General features: G+C 43.0%; 1 protein-coding gene and 1 pseudogene across 1 annotated transcript in view; one reads left to right on the forward strand and one right to left on the reverse strand.

Moving 5' to 3' along the window:
• The window catches only part of LOC118375575 (plakophilin-3-like), a 46,489-nt pseudogene extending 44,646 nt beyond the window's left edge, over nt 1–1,843 (forward strand).
• Nucleotides 1,844–8,845: 7,002 nt separating this feature from the next.
• The window catches only part of LOC118375577 (single Ig IL-1-related receptor), a 29,219-nt gene continuing 19,466 nt past the window's right edge, over nt 8,846–18,598 (reverse strand). Inside the window, exons 4-8 of the mRNA XM_052501865.1 lie at nt 17,102–17,242; nt 15,774–15,917; nt 15,205–15,307; nt 14,670–14,883; nt 8,846–9,302 (exon numbers count right to left, since the gene is read on the reverse strand). Coding sequence (XP_052357825.1) covers nt 9,078–9,302; nt 14,670–14,883; nt 15,205–15,307; nt 15,774–15,917; nt 17,102–17,242 — 827 coding nt within the window. The 3' untranslated portion in view covers nt 8,846–9,077. The remainder of the gene's footprint in view (nt 9,303–14,669; nt 14,884–15,204; nt 15,308–15,773; nt 15,918–17,101; nt 17,243–18,598) is intronic.

Genomic DNA, 18,598 nt, shown 5'->3' on the forward strand with positions numbered 1-18,598 from the left:
ATTTACTGTCCCTGGTGTTTAAACGTTACAGAACTAAATTGTGTCTTGGACAGCGTAACAATTTGAGATCATCCTTTTGATATATATGTCCTGACAAAATGTCTCTCGGGTTTGTGTTTTACAGAAAGGATTCACACGACCTGACTTTGCAGACGTGACCATCTGAAAAGGAACTCTCTTTCTGTCAAGTGGCTGGAAACACGTGAACACTTCAGTGATCAAGGACCGTCTGTCAAACTGAGAACATGGAGTTAGATGGACTACACTACAGAGTTATATGGACTACACTATAGAGTTAGATGGACTACACTACAGAGTTAGATGGACTACACTACAGAGTTAGATGGACTACACTACAGCGTTAGATGGACTACACTACAGAGTTATATGGACTACACTATAGAGTTAGAAGGACTACACTATAGAGTTAGATGGACTACACTATAGAGTTAGATGGACTACACTATAGAGTTAGATGGACTACACTATAGAGTTAGAAGGACTACACTACAGAGTTAGAAGGACTACACTATAGAGTTATAGATGGACTACACTACAGAGTTAGATGGGCTACACTATAGAGTTAGATGGACTACACTATAGAGTTAGATGGACTACACTATAGAGTTATAGATGGACTACACTACAGAGTTATAGATGGACTACACTATAGAGTTATAGATGGACTACACTATAGAGTTAGATGGACTACACTATAGAGTTATAGATGGACTACACTACAGAGTTAGATGGACTACACTATAGAGTTAGATGGACTACACTATAGAGTTAGATGGACTACACTATAGAGTTATAGATGGACTACACTACAGAGTTAGATGGACTACACTATAGAGTTAGATGGACTACACTATAGAGTTAGATGGACTACACTATAGAGTTATAGATGGACTACACTACAGAGTTAGATGGACTACACTACAGAGTTAGAAGGACTACACTATAGAGTTAGATGGACTACACTATAGAGTTAGATGGACTACACTATAGAGTTATAGATGGACTACACTACAGAGTTATAGATGGACTACACTACAGAGTTAGAAGGACTACACTATAGAGTTATAGATGGACTACACTACAGATTTAGAAGGACTACACTATAGAGTTAGAAGGACTACACTATAGAGTTAGAAGGACTACACTATAGAGTTAGATGGACTACACTATAGAGTTAGATGGACTACACTACAGATTTAGAAGGACTACACTATAGAGTTAGATGGACTACACTATAGAGTTAGATGGACTACACTATAGAGTTAGATGGACTACACTACAGAGTTAGATGGACTACACTATAGAGATACAGATGGACTACACTACAGAGTTAGATGGACTACACTACAGAGTTAGATGGACTACACTATAGAGTTAGATGGACTACACTATAGAGATACAGATGGACTACACTACAGAGTTAGATGGACTACACTATAGAGTTAGATGGACGACACTATAGAGATATAGATGGACTACACTATAGAGATATAGATGGACTACACTATAGAGTTAGATGGACTACACTATAGAGTTAGATGGACTACACTATAGAGATATAGATGGACTACACTATAGAGTTATAGATGGACTACACTATAGAGTTAGATGGACTACACTATAGAGTTAGATGGACTACACTATAGAGATATAGATGGACTACACTATAGAGTTATAGATGGACTACACTATAGAGTTAGATGGACTACACTATAGAGTTATAGATGGACTACACTATAGAGTTATAGATGGACTACACTATAGAGTTAGATGGACTACACTATAGAGTTAGATGGACTACACTATAGAGATATAGATGGACTACACTACAGAGTTATAGATGGACTCTAAAGACAGTGACAATAAAGATGGAACCTGTACAGGGATGACCTTGATGTTGTTCTATGATGCCAACAAATCATACTGCTGTAACTAATCATGACTCTTACAGTTTCTCCTGCCCCACCCAGAAATGGTTTGGCATCAATCCCAAAGACCTCTGTGCTCCGTTATGTTAACCTGGTCCCAGATCTGTTTGTGCTGTACAGCCAACTCCTATGGTCATTGTCACAAGACGGCACACAACTGATCTGGGACCAGATGGCTGACTACACCAGAGTTATAGCTGGACTCTAAAGATAGCAGCTGGAACTGTAAGGGACGGCTTTCTCTGTGGAATGAAACTGTTCTCTTTCATACACCATAAATGGTGCTTGTACTAAAAGTGGTTGAATTATTGATGTTGTTCATTGTGTTTTTGTATTTGTTTTTGTGTTGTCTAGGGGGTTTATTTCTCAGACAAAACCAGAGTTCATCACTGATAATTATAATGACTTTATAAACCAGAATAGGCATGGGGCGGCAGGGTAGCCTAGTGGTTAGAGCGTTGAGCGTAACCGGAAGGTTGCAAGTTCAAATCCCCCGAGCTGACAAGGTACAAATCTGTCGTTCTGCCCCTGAACAGGCAGTTAACCCACTGTTCCCCAGTAGGCCGTCATTGAAAATAAGAATTTGTTCTTAACTGAATTGCCTGGTTAAATAAAGGTCAAATTTTTTAAAAAATGTAAAAAAATATCACAGCGTTATAATGAGTTATAAACCAGAGTAATCACTGAGAGTTACAATGAGACATAAATTAGAACTTGAAAGAATGTTTTTATGAATGTGTGTGTGGGGAAATGAACTCCTGACACCTGCATGAATGTCCTGGGTATTATAATTCAGCTTTACAGGAGCGTCATGAAGTAGCCTACATGTTGAATATAGATTTATCAATGGATCCTTCCTTGTTTTCAACAACGTTTGTCATATCAAACTCGTGTGTCAATGTTTTAAGTTGATCACTTGCCATGACATGCTGTTTGTTTTTTAATGTCTGGGGGTGTTGTCGTGTATTTTATGGATAAAGTCAACAAACATAGTCCAATATTTATGTTTTTAAGGCTTTTGGGGGGGGGGGGGACAAAGCATGCGTTCGTTGTTATTCTCTTTAAGAGAATGCTGCAATGTGGGATTTGTATCTTAAGCATAATGTAAATATAACATGTTTTGTAAACAGAGCATACAAATGCAACGGGGTCCCAAATGATTGACATCCTTGATAAAGATGAGTAAAACTAACTGTATAAAAGACATAATTCATATACGGAGCTATTATTTTATTATTTTATACTGATACAACACCACTGGTGGGCGTGGCCAAAGTGCTCTGTTTTCATGTCATCTGACCACAGCACGTGGTTCCAATCCAAGTGCCAATCTGGTGGGCGTGGCCAAAGTGCTCTGTTTTCATGTCATCTGACCACAGCACGTGGTTCCAATCCAAGTGCCAATCTGGTGGGCGTGGCCAAAGTGCTCTGTTTTCATGTCATCTGACCACAGCACTGGTTCCAATCCAAGTGCCAATCTGGTGGGCGTGGCCAAAGTGCTCTGTTTTCATGTCATCTGACCACAGCACGTGGTTCCAATCCAAGTGCCAATGCTGTTTATCCAACTCCAGGAGTTTACATTTGTTGGATAACATGGAAATAGAGCTCTTTGGCCACACATACATTAGTGGTATGTATGTATCTATATATATATATATATGCTTTGCATCTAAATTAAAATGTGTAAGAAGAAAAGATGCTGTAAAATATGTTGGTGGATCTTTAATGTTATGGGGATATTTTCCTTTCACTGGTTCTCAAGTTCTCATTTACAACTGAGACCTGGCCAAGATAAAGCATAGCGGTTCGACACAAAACAACAACACAGAGTTACACAATGGAGTAAAACAAACATACAGTCAATAATACATAGTTACACATGGAGTAAACAAACATACAGTCAATAATACAGTAGAGAAATAAGTCTATATATGATGTGAGCAAATGGCGTGAGGAGGTAAGGCAATGAATCGGCCATAGTAGCAAAGTAATTACAATTTACACTGGAGTGATAGATGTGCAGATGATGATGTGCAAGTTTGAATTGAAGAGGGCCAGTCCATAAATGCAGATGAAGGATATCAAGGATCTGGAAAGATTCTGTATGGAGGAACAGTCTAAGATCCATCCCACTGTGTTCTCCAACTCATAAAACATTTTACAGAAAAGCTCAGTGCTGTTATCCTCGCAAGGTGAGGTATTGAAAAGTATTGAAAACAGGTGTCAATAATTGTTTTATTACTTGTTAACAAGATCTGTTTGTAGTAGTATACATTAGTATAATTTCCCACATTTTTTGGATCATACAATGTAGCATTTTACATTTTACAATGATTTTATAGTCATTTTTGCTCATCTTTATCAAGGGTGTCACTAATTGTGGACCGCACTGTATTTACATTTAAAGACGTTCCTCCTGAAAGGTCTTGTTCAACTCTATTTTTGGTATTGATATATATATATATTCAATGGGTAAATATAAAGCAAATTTATATATTTTAACTCTATTCTCTTCGTAAAGTATGTTCTAATGAATATTGGTATTAGAATAACATGAATGTTTTGATAAAATATATTTCATGCATTGACATCTGATCTGCTGTGTCTATAATTGGACCATGAGACTACTCTTAACTCTATCTACCATATGGAAAACCTATTTTTTTATTTTTATGTCGTGCTTTTTTAACTGTTCACTGTGGATGTGTGTCAAATAAACATCATATTTTATAACTAATAAAGACAAAAGTAATTGTTAGTTTGGAATGTGACTGAGGTTGTGGACAGGTGTCTTTTATACTGATAACAAGTTCAAAGAGGTGCCATTAATACAGGTAACGAGTGGAGGACAGAGGAGCCTCTTAAAGAAGAAGTTACAGGTCTGTGAGAGCCAGAAATCTTGCTTGTTTGTAGGTGACCAAATACTTATTTTCCACCATAATTTGCAAATAAATTCATAACAAATCCTACAATGTGACTTTCTGGATTTTTTTTCTCTCATTTGGTCTGTCATAGTTGAAGTGTACCTATGATGAAAATTACAGGCCTCTCTCATCTTTTTAAGTGGGAGAACTTGCACAATTGGTGGCTGACTAACTACTCTTTTGCCCCACTGTATATACAAATAAATACGTGCTTTGAACTCGTTGAGAAATAAAATGTTAGAATTGCCAACAAGCTGCGTCATCCATAAACTAAAAGTACAGCTATCAGAAAGTAAATGACAGTATTAAAAAATATATATATATATTCATAAATAGCTTTTTATAAATAATGTTTTGATTCATAGGGGTTGGGTTAAATACGAGAGACATATTTAAGTTGAATGCATTCAGTTTTGCAACTGACTAGGTATCCCCCTTTCCCTTCCCTTCTTTGGTGCATTTAACTGCCCGAAAATGTCTTTATTTAAGTAATTTCTTTAGTAGGTGACATCAGAGGTGTGTGGGAGTAGTTGGAGCCCGGGGATGATAGAAAAGTTTCGCACTAGTAATTACCAGTTGTCGGTGGATTGTTTCCAGTGATAGGGAGTGGGAGGGAAGGAGTGGAAGGAGGGTGTGGTTGCCCTTAATTACACATACAAAACTAACATCAAAAACATGCATGTCTGGTTGAGGGTTGATGAGAGATGAGAGATTAACTGCTTCTCCTAGTTTTCATGAGAAATATTACTGTGATGAAAATTCCAGATTGTCTGCATAATCAAATAACATTCAAATCAAATTTCAAATCAAATTTATTTATATAGCCCTTCGTACATCAGTTGATATCTCAAAGTGCTGTACAGAAACCCAGCCTAAAACCCCAAACAGCAAGCAATGCAGGTGTAGAAGCACAGTGGCTAGGAAAAACTGCCTAGAAAGGCCAAAACCTAGGAAGAAACCTAGAGAGGAACCAGGCTATGTTGGGTGGCCAGTCCTCTTCTGGCTGTGCCGGGTGGAGATTATAACAGAACATGGCCAAGGTGTTCAAATGTTCATAAATGACCAGCATGGTCAAATAATAATAATCACAGGCAGAACAGTTGAAACTGGAGCAGCAGCACGGCCAGGTGGACTGGGGACAGCAAGGTGTCATCATGTCAGGTAGTCCTGGGGCATGGTCCTAGGGCTCAGGTCCTCCGAGAGAGAGAAAGAAAGAGAGAATTAGAGAGAGCATACTTAAATTCACACAGTACTCCAGATATAACAAACTGACCCTACCCCCGACACATAAACTACTGCAGCATAAATACTGGAGGCTGAGACAGGAGGGGTCAGGAGACACTGTGGCCCCATCCGATGACACCCCTGGACAGGGCCAAACAGGAAGTATATAACCCCACCCACTTTGCCCAAGCACAGCCCCCACACCACTAGAGGGATATCTTCAACCACCAACTTACCATCCTGAGACAATGCCGAGTATAGCCCACAAAGATCTCCGCCACGGCACAACCCAAGGGGGGGCGCCAACCCAAACAGGAAGATCACATCAGTGACTCAACCCACTCAAGTGACGCACCCCTCCTAGGCACGGTATGAAAGAGCCCTTGTAAGCCAGTGACTCAGCCCCTGTAATAACATTCAGCTCAGACACCCGTACATACCCCACAAGACATTTCACCAGGGTTCTCTTCAGACACCCGTACATACCCCACAAGACATTCCACCAGGGGTCTCTTCAGACACCCGTACATACCCCACAAGACATGCCACCAGGGGTCTCTTCAGACACCCGTACATACCCCACAAGACATGCCACCAGGGGTCTCTTCAGACACCCGTACATACCCCACAAGACATTCCACCAGGGGTCTCTTCAGACACCCGTACATACCCCACAAGACATGCCACCAGGGGTCTCTTCACAGTCCCAAAACAAATTCACGGCAACACACAGTATTATCCAGAGGCCATGATTCTATGGAACTACCCTACCATCTCCAATTACTGAAGTAAACAGTAAAATTACCTTTTTTTTTTAAAAATGGATCAGACAAGAACTTATGTAACGGCGGGGACTGTGAGGGGGACACACATGAACACACACACAGACACACTTTAACGCACAATATTCTTTAGTTGTATTGTTTGTTTATCATTGTATTTTAAATTTGTGTGACTGTCCTTGCCTATCAGTGTATCAGTGCTTTGTTACTTGTGATATTTTGTGTTTTTTTGTGGACCCCAAGAAGAGTTAACGGGGATCCCAATAAACAAATAACCCCTAGGGAATGGGGCACTGGGAATGGGCCACTGAGATTATTGTAATGATAAGAAAGGCCCCCCACCAAGTCGACTCAACTCTGCCCTCTGCTGGTGAGGGAAAAGTAATATCTGAAGAAAACACTGAATAGTTCAATATAGAGAGAACAAATCAGTGGTCATGTGGTTGTGGTGTGTCCTGAGATTGGAACACTGGGAGTTTATTCTTCCGGCCGAGTCATCCCAAAGATCACGTCACTCTGCTTGGCATTCAGCATTTATGAGACAGATTCGGGGTAACACTGGGCAATAGAATTAGCGTCCAGTCCAGGAGGTATACTTGTACACCAAGAAGAAAATGCAAATGCAAACTTGTAGTGTGTTCAAGGTTTTAAAAATGCTTCTAAAGTTTGGAATTTCCACTTTAAAATGTCTGACTTTATTTCCTCTAAGGAAAATTATATCAAAAAAGAAACATGAGATTGGTTCGTACAAGCCAAGGCTCGTCCAAGATGAGTTACCTATGAAGAAGGGCTGGACTAGTAAACTGCCCTAAACTACAGAAAGGGTAGCTTTGATCGATAAATATTTCTATTGAACATAATTCTAAACAAACATTACGAAATTAGAATGAATGCATTTCCACTTTAACGTAAAAACAAAATCCCAGACTACTGCAGTAGACCACTCAACCACTTCTTCTATTTTTCACATAACAGGTATCTTATACAAATTGCATATAATAACATGTAGTGTAACTACCAAGGTCATTCAAAACATTTCAGTGAAATGATCATTGGAATCAAATTTTATCTCCTTGATATTGAGTTGCACCCCTTCCCCACTCCCCCGCCCCTCTTAGAACAGTCTCATTTCGTAGGGGCATGGATTCTACAAGGTGTCGAAAGCGTTCCACAGGGATGCTGGCCACTGTTGACTCTACAAGGTGTTGAAAGCGTTCCACAGGGATGCTGGCCCATGTTGACTCTACAAGGTGTCTAAAGCGTTCCACAGGGATGCTGGCCCATGTTGACTCTACAAGGTGTCGAAGGCGTTCCACAGGGATGCTGGCCCATGTTGACTCTACAAGGTGTCGAAGGCGTTCCACAGGGATGCTGGCCCATGTTGACTCTACAAGGTGTCTAAAGCGTTCCACAGGGATGCTGGTCCATGTTGACTCTACAAGGTGTCGAAAGCGTTCCACAGGGATGCTGGCCCATGTTGACTCCCAATGCTTGCCACAGTTGTGTCAAATTGGCTGGATGCCTTTTCGATGGTGGGCCATTCTTGATACGCACAGGAAATTGTTGAGTGTGAAAAACCCAACAGTATTGCAGTTCTTGACACAAACCGGTACACCTGGCATCTACTACCAAACTTCTGTTCAAAGGCACATCAATATTTTATCTTGCCCATTCACCCTCTGAATGGCACACACACAATCCATGAATCAATTGTCTCAAGGCTTAAAAATCCTTATTTAACCTGTCTCCCCTTTATCTACACTGCTGGAAGTGGATTGAACAAGTGACATCAATAAGGGATCATAGCTTTCACCTGGACTCACCTGGTCAGTCTATGTCGTGGATAGAGAGAGCAGGTGTTCCTAATGTTTTAAAAAATTATTCACTTAAAAAAAAATATATTTTTAATTCAAGCAAGTGTTACATAAAAAAAAATGTAAGTGAATAATTTTGATCTTGGAACAAGTTTGATTTGATCAGTTTATTGAGATTTGTCCATATTTTAAACCTTTCACATATACACTGAGTGTACAAAACATTAGGAACACCTGCTCTCCTCTATCCTTTTGAAACATACACCCGGAAGTTGTAGATAGTGTTGGTGAGAGAACCTGTTTTACATTCAGACTGAAGTGAAGAGTGAAGAGTAGAAGTCGGAGATCTTGTTCTCTGTTTTTTTCTTCAGAAGCTATACAGTCTTAGATGTTGTCCTCTGTAACCAGGCAGTAGAAGTCATTGCGAGCTCCGTAGTTGCGCGATCCCAGGTCCGATACATCTATATCCGAGAGTTTGGGCTCAGTCAGGGATGCAGGGACCGAGGGGAACATAGGCAGCACAGGGGCTCTGGATGCCAGTGCCTTGTAGACTGGGAGACGAATGCCTGGAGAGAAGGGGGGAAGAAACCAGAAGGTGAATGAGGAGATTCAGTCATTTGGTTGAAGAAATGTGTGGATCGATGCTGTCGGTCAACAATCTTAGTTCTACGGGGCTTTAGAGTGATTATTATTCTTGATTGACATTATTTTCAAAGCATCGGGGTGGCAGGTTGCCTAGTGGTTAGAGTGGAGGGGTGGCAGGTAGCCAAGTGGTTAGAGTGGAGGAGTGGCAGGTAGCCTAGTGGTTAGAGTGGAGGGGCGGCAGGTTGCCTAGTGGTTAGAGTGGAGGAGTGGCAGGTAGTCTAGTGGTTAGAGTGGAGGGGCGGCAGGTAGCCTAGTGGTTAGAGTGGAGGGGCGGCAGGTAGCCTAGTGGTTAGAGTGGAGGGGCGTCAGGTAGTCTAGTGGTTAGAGTGGAGGGGCGGCAGGTAGCCTAGTGGTTAGAGTGGAGGGGCGGCAGGTAGCCTAGTGGTTAGAGTGGAGGGCGGCAGGTAGCCTAGTGGTTAGAGTGGAGGGGCGGCAGGTAGCCTAGTGGTTAGAGTGGAGGGGCGGCAGGTAGCCTAGTGGTTAGAGTGGAGGGGCGTAGCAGTGGTAGCCTAGTGGTTAGAGTGGAGGGGCGGCAGGTAGCCTAGTGGTTAGAGTGGAGGGGCGGCAGGTAGCCTAGTGGTTAGAGTGGAGGGGCGGCAGCGTAGCCTAGTGTTGGGCCAGTAGCCGAAAGGTTCCTACATTGAATCCCCAAGCTGACAAGGTAAAAATCTGTAGTTCTGCCCCCAGAACAAGGCAGTTAACCCACTGTTCCCTGGTAGGCTGTCATTGTAAATAAGAATTTGTTCTTCACTGACTTGCCTCATCAAAAGTGGATATATAATAATAACTGTAACAGCAATAATTAAGATAATGCATTGGCCATGGCACAGGTGACACCTTAGTGGGGAGGATGAGCTCATGGCTGGAGTGGAATCAGTGGAATGGTTTCAAATACATGGATTCCATATGTTTGATTATGTTGAGGGGCGGCAGGTAGCCTATCGAATGGATGGATTCCATATGTTTGATGGGATTCCAGGTAGCCTAGTGGTTCAGACATTATTATGAGTGGCAGGTAGGATATGATTACATTACATAACCCAAAACGGTATTGGTCCAAGGCCAATTCTATTTTAATTGACTGAATTGAAATAGCCAATTGAAATGTAATTTGCATTGTAAGCCAGCATCAATTGAGGGGCCCAACCCTGTGCCAGCCATTAGAGTTTTGGGCCAGGTAACCAACAGGGTCAGGGTCAGGGCGACAGTCCAAGGTAAAAATCTGAGGTTCTGGGGTCCCCCAGAAGAGGGTCTGGGGTCCCCTGCCGTGTCGCTGTCATTGAAACAAGAATTTGACTTGGCATGGCCAGGGCCAATATATAATAATACACTGTAACAGCAATAATTAAGGGAGACATGGCACAGTATACACAGTCTAGTTAACCAGAGAGGATGGCTCATGGCTGGGGAGACAGTGGAATGGTTACAAATACATAGTTCCATATGTTTGATGAGGCTGGGAATACATGGCACAGTATACCATATGTTTGAAGGTAGCTGGGGAGACATGGCACAGTATTCCATCTAGTTAACCAGATGTCAGGAGGCTGGGGAGACATGGCACAGTATACACAGTCTAGTTAACCAGAGACGAAGGCAGCTGGGGAGACATGGCACAGTTACACAGTCTAGTTAACCAGAAAAGGCAGCTGGGGAGACATGGCACAGTATACACAGTCTAGTTAACTGAGACGAAAGGCAGCTGTGGAGACATGGCACAGTAATACACAGTCTAGTTAACCAGAGACGAAGGCAGCATGGGGAGACATGGCACAGTCTCCAACAGTCTAGTTAACCAGAGAGTCCAGGTAGGCTGTGTTGAGACATGGCACAGTATACACAGTCTAGTTAACCAGAGACGAAGGAGGCTGGGGAGACATGGCACAGTATACACAGTCTAGTTAACCAGAGACGAAGGCAGCTGGGGAGACATGGCACAGTATACACAGTCTAGTTAACCAGAGACGAAGGCAGCTGACATGGCACAGTATACACAGTCTAGTTAACCAGAGACGAAGGCGGCTGGGGAGACATTGCACAGTATACACAGTCTAGTTAACCAGAGACGAAGGTAGCTGGGGAGACATGGCACAGTATACACAGTCTAGTTAACCAGAGACGAAGGTAGCTGGGGAGACATGGCACAGTATACACAGTCTAGTTAACCAGAGACGAAGGTAGCTGGGGAGACATGGCACAGTATACACAGTCTAGTTAACCAGAGACGAAGGTAGCTGGGGAGACATGGCACAGTATACACAGTCTAGTTAACCAGAGACGAAGGAGGCTGGGGAGACATGGCACAGTATACACAGTCTAGTTAACCAGAGACGAAGGTAGCTGGGGAGACATGGCACAGTATACACAGTCTAGTTAACCAGAGACGAAGGAGGCTGGGGAGACATGGCACAGTATACACAGTCTAGTTAACCAGAGACGAAGGCGGCTGGGGAGACATTGCACAGTATACACAGTCTAGTTAACCAGAGACGAAGGCAGCTGGGGAGACATGGCACAGTATACACAGTCTAGTTAACCAGAGACGAAGGCAGCTGGGGAGACATGGCACAGTATACACAGTCTAGTTAACCAGAGACGAAGGCAGCTGGGGAGACATGGCACAGTATACACAGTCTAGTTAACCAGAGACGAAGGAGGCTGGGGAGACATGGCACAGTATACACAGTCTAGTTAACCAGAATTATTTTCCAATCTGTTCGTTCTGAACAGAACCATTATTTCGTTCCGTTCCACTGTTCTGACCAGCAAAATAAAGTTCTGAACCGGTTCAACCCCCCAAAAAAAAAAAAAGTAACGGTTTACATCACTCCTTCCTGTTCCTATTTTTAAACCTCTGATGTCGAGGTTCAGCTCGACATTAAATGACTTCACCAATGAATAAAACAGCTTGCTATGGAACGGGAAAGATATGTACATGCATTGGACAGACAAGTGTAGTGTAGGGTGCAACATGCGACTGAAATTGTGCTGTTAAGGAGAGCTGGGCATCTCGTTGTTATGACGTGCATTATCTGAATTAGACCCACAGAATCATACCTAGGGAGGAGTGGGATCTATGGAGGAACTTTGAATGTGTTTGAACTTCTTGGTTGGCTTAGAGATACCTAACGTTGGACCAGAGCTACCTAACGTTGGACCAGAGCTACCTAACGTTGGACCAGAGCTACCTAACATTGGACTAGAGCTACCTAACGTTGGACCAGAGCTACCTAACGTTGGACCAGAGCTACCTAACGTTGGACCAGAGCTACCTAACATTGGACTAGAGCTACCTAACGTTGGACCAGAGCTACCTAACGTTGGACCAGAGCTACCTAACATTGGACTAGAGCTACCTAACGTTGGACCAGAGCTACCTAACGTTGGACCAGAGCTACCTAACGTTGGACCAGAGCTACATAACGTTAGACTAGAGCTACCTAACATTGGACTAGAGCTACCTAACGTTGGACTAGAGCTACCTAACGTTGGACTAGAGCTACCTAATGTTGGACCAGAGCTACCTAACGTTGGACCAGAGCTACATAACGTTAGACTAGAGCTACCTAACATTGGACTAGAGCTACCTAATGTTGGACTAGAGCTACCTAACGTTGGACTAGAGCTACCTAATGTTGTACTAGAGCTACCTAACGTTGGACCAGAGCTACCTAACGTTGTACCAGAGCTACCTAACGTTGGACTAGAGCTACCTAATGTTGGACCAGAGCTACCTAACGTTGGACCAGAGCTACCTAACGTTAGACTAGATCTACCTAACGTTGGACTAGAGCTACCTAACGTTGGACTAGAGCTACCTAACGTTGGACTAGAGCTACCTAATGTTGAACTAGAGCTACCTAACGTTGGACTTGAGCTACCTAACGTTGGACTAGAGCTACCTAACGTTTGACCAGAGCTACCTAATGTTGGACCAGAGCTACCTAACGTTGGACTAGAGCTACCTAACATTGGACTAGAGCTACCTGACTGGAGGGAGGGGGAGGAGCTGGTAGCCTGACTGGAGGGTGGTGGAGGAGCTGGTAGCCTGACTGGAGGGAGAGAGTCGTACCTTCTCCACTATGCAATCTGGTTTCCGAGCTGGTCATGGGTGCACCTCAGCTACGCTCAAGGTCATAAATGATATCATAACTGCCATCGATAAGAGACAATACTGTGCAGCCGTATTCATCAACCTGGCCAAGGATTTCGACTCCATCAATCACCACATTCTTATCGGCAGACTCAACAGTCTTGGTTTCTCAAATGACTTCCTCGCCTGGTTCACCAACTACTTCTCTGATCGAGTTCAGTGTGTCAAATCGGAGGGCCTGTTGTCCGGGCCTCTGGCAGTCTCTATGGGGGTGCCACAGGGTTCAATTCTCAGGGTGACTCTCTTCTCTGTATACATCAATGATGTTGCTCTTGCTGCTGGTGATTCTCTGATTCACCTCTACGCAGACGACACCATTCTGTGTACTTCTGGCTCTTCTTTGGACACTGTGTTAAACTAACCTCCAGACGAGCTTCAATGCCATACAACTCTCCTTCCGTGTCCTCCAACTGCTCTTAAATGCAAGTAAAACTAAATGCATGCTCTTCAACTGATCGCTGCCCGCACCTGCCCGCCCATCCAGCATCATTACTCTGAACGGTTCTGACTTAGAATATGTGGACAACTACAAATACCTAGGTGTCTGGTTAGACTGTAACCTCTCCTTCCAGACTCACATTAAGCATCTCTAATCCAAAATAAAATCTAGAGTCGGCTTCCTATTTCGCAAAACAAAGCATTCTTCACTCATGCTGCCAAACATACCTTCGTAAAACTGACTATCCTACCGATCCTCGACTTCGGCGATGTCATTTACAAAATAGTCTCAACACTCAACAAATTGGATGCAGTCTATCACAGTGCCATCCGTTTTGTCACCAAAGCCCCATATACTACCCACCACTGTGACCTGTAAATAGCCAATCTGTAAATAGCCCATCCAACTACCTCATCGCCATACTGTATTTATTTATTTAGCTCCTTTGCACCCCAGTATCTCTACTTGCACATTCAGCTTCTGCACATCTATCACTCCAGTGTTTAATTGCTATATCGTAATTACCTCACCACTATGGCCTATTTTATTGCCTTACCTCCCTTATCTTACCTCATTTGCACACACTGTAACTATATATTTTTTCTACTGGATTATTGACTGTATGTTTGTTTATTCCATATGCAAGTCTGTGTCGTTGTATGTGTCGAACTGCTTTGCTTTATCTTGGCCAGGTCTCAGTTATAAATGAGAACTTGTTCTCAACTAGCAAACCTGGTTAAATAAAGGTGAAATAAAATGTAAATAAAGGGTTAGGTTCAAGGCTAGGTTGAGTCACCATGGAGTGTGATCCCGACCAGGTGAGCAAGGTGAGTTTGTGTTGCTGTTCTCTGATTTGCTGGACTACATCGGGTCTCATGAGTTTGACCTGACCCTCCAATGTGATGATGATGATGGGCCTCTGGGACAGCTCCAGCAGGTGCAGAAGGCCCTGTCTGAGAGGGTGGACAACATTAGCAGTCAGCTAGATCATGCTATGCTGAGGGTTTTGTACAGACTTGCAGTTGTCACTGTTTTTACGGAAATGGGTAAGCACATAGTGACATTGTAGCATTAGTGGCATTAGTGGCTTAGCCTGCTAAGCTAAGAGAGGACCACAGAGACACAACCAGCATTAGCAGTTAGCATGCTGAGCTAAAGAGGAACACACAGCGACACAACTAGCATTAGCATTAGCGTTTAGCATGCTAAGGTAAGAGATAGATCAAATATTATTTTTTTACTTAGGCATAATGGTGAGCTATTTGCATACCTACCTAAAGTTGTTACAGCACCAGTCCTGTTCTAGGTAGGCGTGTGACATCACTACAATGAGCCGCCGACAGTGACTAACGTTCATCAGGAACTCAGCAGACGGCTCTGACAGAGGAGAAAAAGAGGAAGAAGAAGAGGAAGAAGAAGAGGAAGAGAAAGAAGAAGAAGAGGAAGAAAAAGAAGAAGAGGAAGAAGAATAGGAAGAAGAAGAAGAGGAAGAAGAAGAAGAGGAAGAAGAAGAGGAAGAAGAGGAAGAAGAAGAAGAAGAGGAAGAGGAAGAAGAAAAAGGAGGAAAATACAGTTAACCTGATAACTTTCAGGGAAGACAGGGCAGCAGGTAACCTATTAGGTTAAGAGCATTAGGCCAGTAGCCTGAAGATCGCTGGTTTGAATCCCCAAGCCGACTATGTGAAAAGGCAGCTTGGGGATTGAACAAGGCACTTAACCCTAATTGCTCCTGTAAATTTCTCTGGATAAGCGCATCTGCCAAATGGCCAAAAAGTTGTTGTTTTTCATGTAAGAATCGAACGGACTGTAGGAGTTACAGAGGGCTATGTTGTGTCATCATTACCACCCCCAGGTAGGATGTTGTTATCACTGAGGTGTAGCTTATGTCCAGATTTGTTCACCAGGTGAGGTTTGAGGATGAAGTTGACCAACTTTCTGTCGTGTTCATTGTTGACATAGGAGAAGTAGGCATCATGCAGCTTCCCATCTGGTGACATAAAAGAGACATTATAACACAGCTTAATTTACCTTGGAGTCATTTGGCAGACACTATCCCAGAGCGATTAAACATTTGTGCATTCAATTCAGGTAGGTTAAAACAACCACAATTCAGTGTCACGATCCTGACGAAACCCTTCTTTACAACCACATATGACAATCATTGCAATTATATAACAATATACAGTATCTTTGATATGTTCGATACATTGTAAACCCCGATACTACTTCAGCGTAGCCTAGTGGTTAGAGCGTTGGACTAGTAACCGGAAGGTTGCGAGTTCAAACCCCCGAGCTGACAAGGTACAAATCTGTCTTTCTGCCCCTGAACAGGCAGTTAACCCACTGTTCCCAGGCCGTCATTGAAAATAAGAATATGTTCTTAACTGACTTGCCTGGTTAAATAAATGTAAAATAAAAAAATAAAAAAAATGTTCAATCAATCAATCAAATTTTATTTATATAGCCCTTCGTACATCAGCTGATATCTCATTTCTGTACAGAAATCCAGCCTAAAACCCCAAACAGCAAGCAATGCAGGTGTAGAAGCACGGAAGTACTTCAACCTGCTTACAGGTACCTACAGACGCCTTATCTTAATTTGATCTTCCTGTTGTTGCCGGAATTTTCCTGAAATCAGGAAATGCAAACGTGTAGTGTAATTGAGGTTTAAGAAGGCTTCTAAAGTTTTTAATATCAGAATTGATTTGCCCTAATGGAAAATGTCTCCAACCCCTACAAAAAATGTCTATTCATTATAATCCACATAGTAATTCACATTTGCTGTTGCTGCAAGACTATTTTCCTGCTGTAGAAAACTGGCTCAAATGAAGATCCTACATCTGTACAACTAACCACCTACAGCACGAAGTTCCCATCCAATGCGTTTTAACCACTGCAGTGGGTTAAAACTGGGGCTCCCGAGTGGCGCAGCGGTTTAAGGCACTACGTCTCAGTACTAGAGGCGTCACTACAGAACCTGGTTTGATTCCAGGCTCTATCACAACTGGCCGTGATTGGGAGTCCGATAGGGCGGCGCAAAATTGGCCCAGCGTCGTTAGGGTTTGGCTAGGGTAGGCCATCATTGTAAACAAGAATTTGTTCTTAACTGACTTGCTTAGTTAAATAAAGATTTAAAAATTGAAAATTGAAAAAAAAATCCTCACTCCTCACCATTGATCTCATAGTCTCCATAGGAGTTCCTGTACCAGAGTTTGATATTGAGACGACACCTGGAGTAGACAACAGCAGCTATAGTCAGGATCAGGAAGAGACTGATGGCTGCTATCACTGATGCTGTGTGGCTGGGCTGGGCTGGGATCCCACAAACAGAAACCAACAATCATGAGTCATTAATAATCAGCATATAGTATGTATAAACTGGAAGTGGAAGCCAAAGTGTTGTCCATTAGCTTACTCCAATTAGGGGAGGGGTTTAGGGGAACATAATAAAGGAAAATATATTTGTACAAAGATATATATAATATAAATATATATTTACAAAATATATATAGACAGAATTGAAAATGATGCAGATAATTACATTGATGGAAGCTACTATCTGCAGTATAAAAGCTGAAATACCTAAAGTTAAAATAAATAGCAGCATATCTGAATCCACCCTGAATCCACCCGGAATCCACCCTGAATCCACCCTGAATCCACCCGGAATCCACCCTGAATCCATCCTGAATGCACCCTGAATCCATCCTGAATCCATCCTGAATCCACCCTGAATCCATCCTGAATCCACCCTGAATCCACCCTGAATCCACCCTGAATCCACCCTGAATCCACCCTGAATCCATCCTGAATGCACCCTGAATCCATCCTGAATCCATCCTGAATCCACCCTGAATCCATCCAGAATCCACCCTGAATCCAACCTGAATCCACCCTGAATCCATCCTGAATCCATCCTGAATCCATCCTGAATGCACCCTGAATCCATCCTGAATCCATCCTGAATCCACCCTGAATCCATCCAGAATCCACCCTGAATCCAACCTGAATCCACCCTGAATCCATCCTGAATCCACCCTGAATCCACCCTGAATCCAACCTGAATCCACCCTGAATCCGTCATGAATCCACCCTGAATCCACCCTGAATCCACCCTGAATCCGCCCTGAATCCACCCTGAATCCATCCTGAATCCACCCTGAATCCATCCTGAATCCACCCTGAATCCATCCTGAATCCACCCTGAATCCACCCTGAATCCAACCTGAATCCAACCTGAATCCAACCTGAATCCACCCTGAATCCGTCCTGAATCCACCCTGAATCCAACCTGAATCCACCCTGAATCCATCCTGAATCCACCCTGAATCCATCCTGAATCCACCCTGAATCCAACCTGAATCCACCCTGAATCCAACCTGAATCCATCCTGAATCCACCCTGAATCCACCCTGAATCCATCCTGAATCCACCCTGAAGCCATCCTGAATCCACCCTGAATCCATCCTGAATCCACCCTGAATCCAACCTGAATCCACCCTGAATCCAACCTGAATCCATCCTGAATCCACCCTGAATCCAACCTGAATAAACCCTGAATCCAACCTGAATCCACCCTGAATCCATCCTGAATCCACCCTGAATCCAACCTGAATCCACCCTGAATCCGAATCCCTGAATCCAACCTGAATCCACCCTGAATCCAAC

The sequence above is a fragment of the Oncorhynchus keta genome, unplaced genomic scaffold, assembly GCF_023373465.1.
Source record: "Oncorhynchus keta strain PuntledgeMale-10-30-2019 unplaced genomic scaffold, Oket_V2 Un_contig_14590_pilon_pilon, whole genome shotgun sequence".
Taxonomy (NCBI): Eukaryota; Metazoa; Chordata; class Actinopteri; order Salmoniformes; family Salmonidae; genus Oncorhynchus; species Oncorhynchus keta.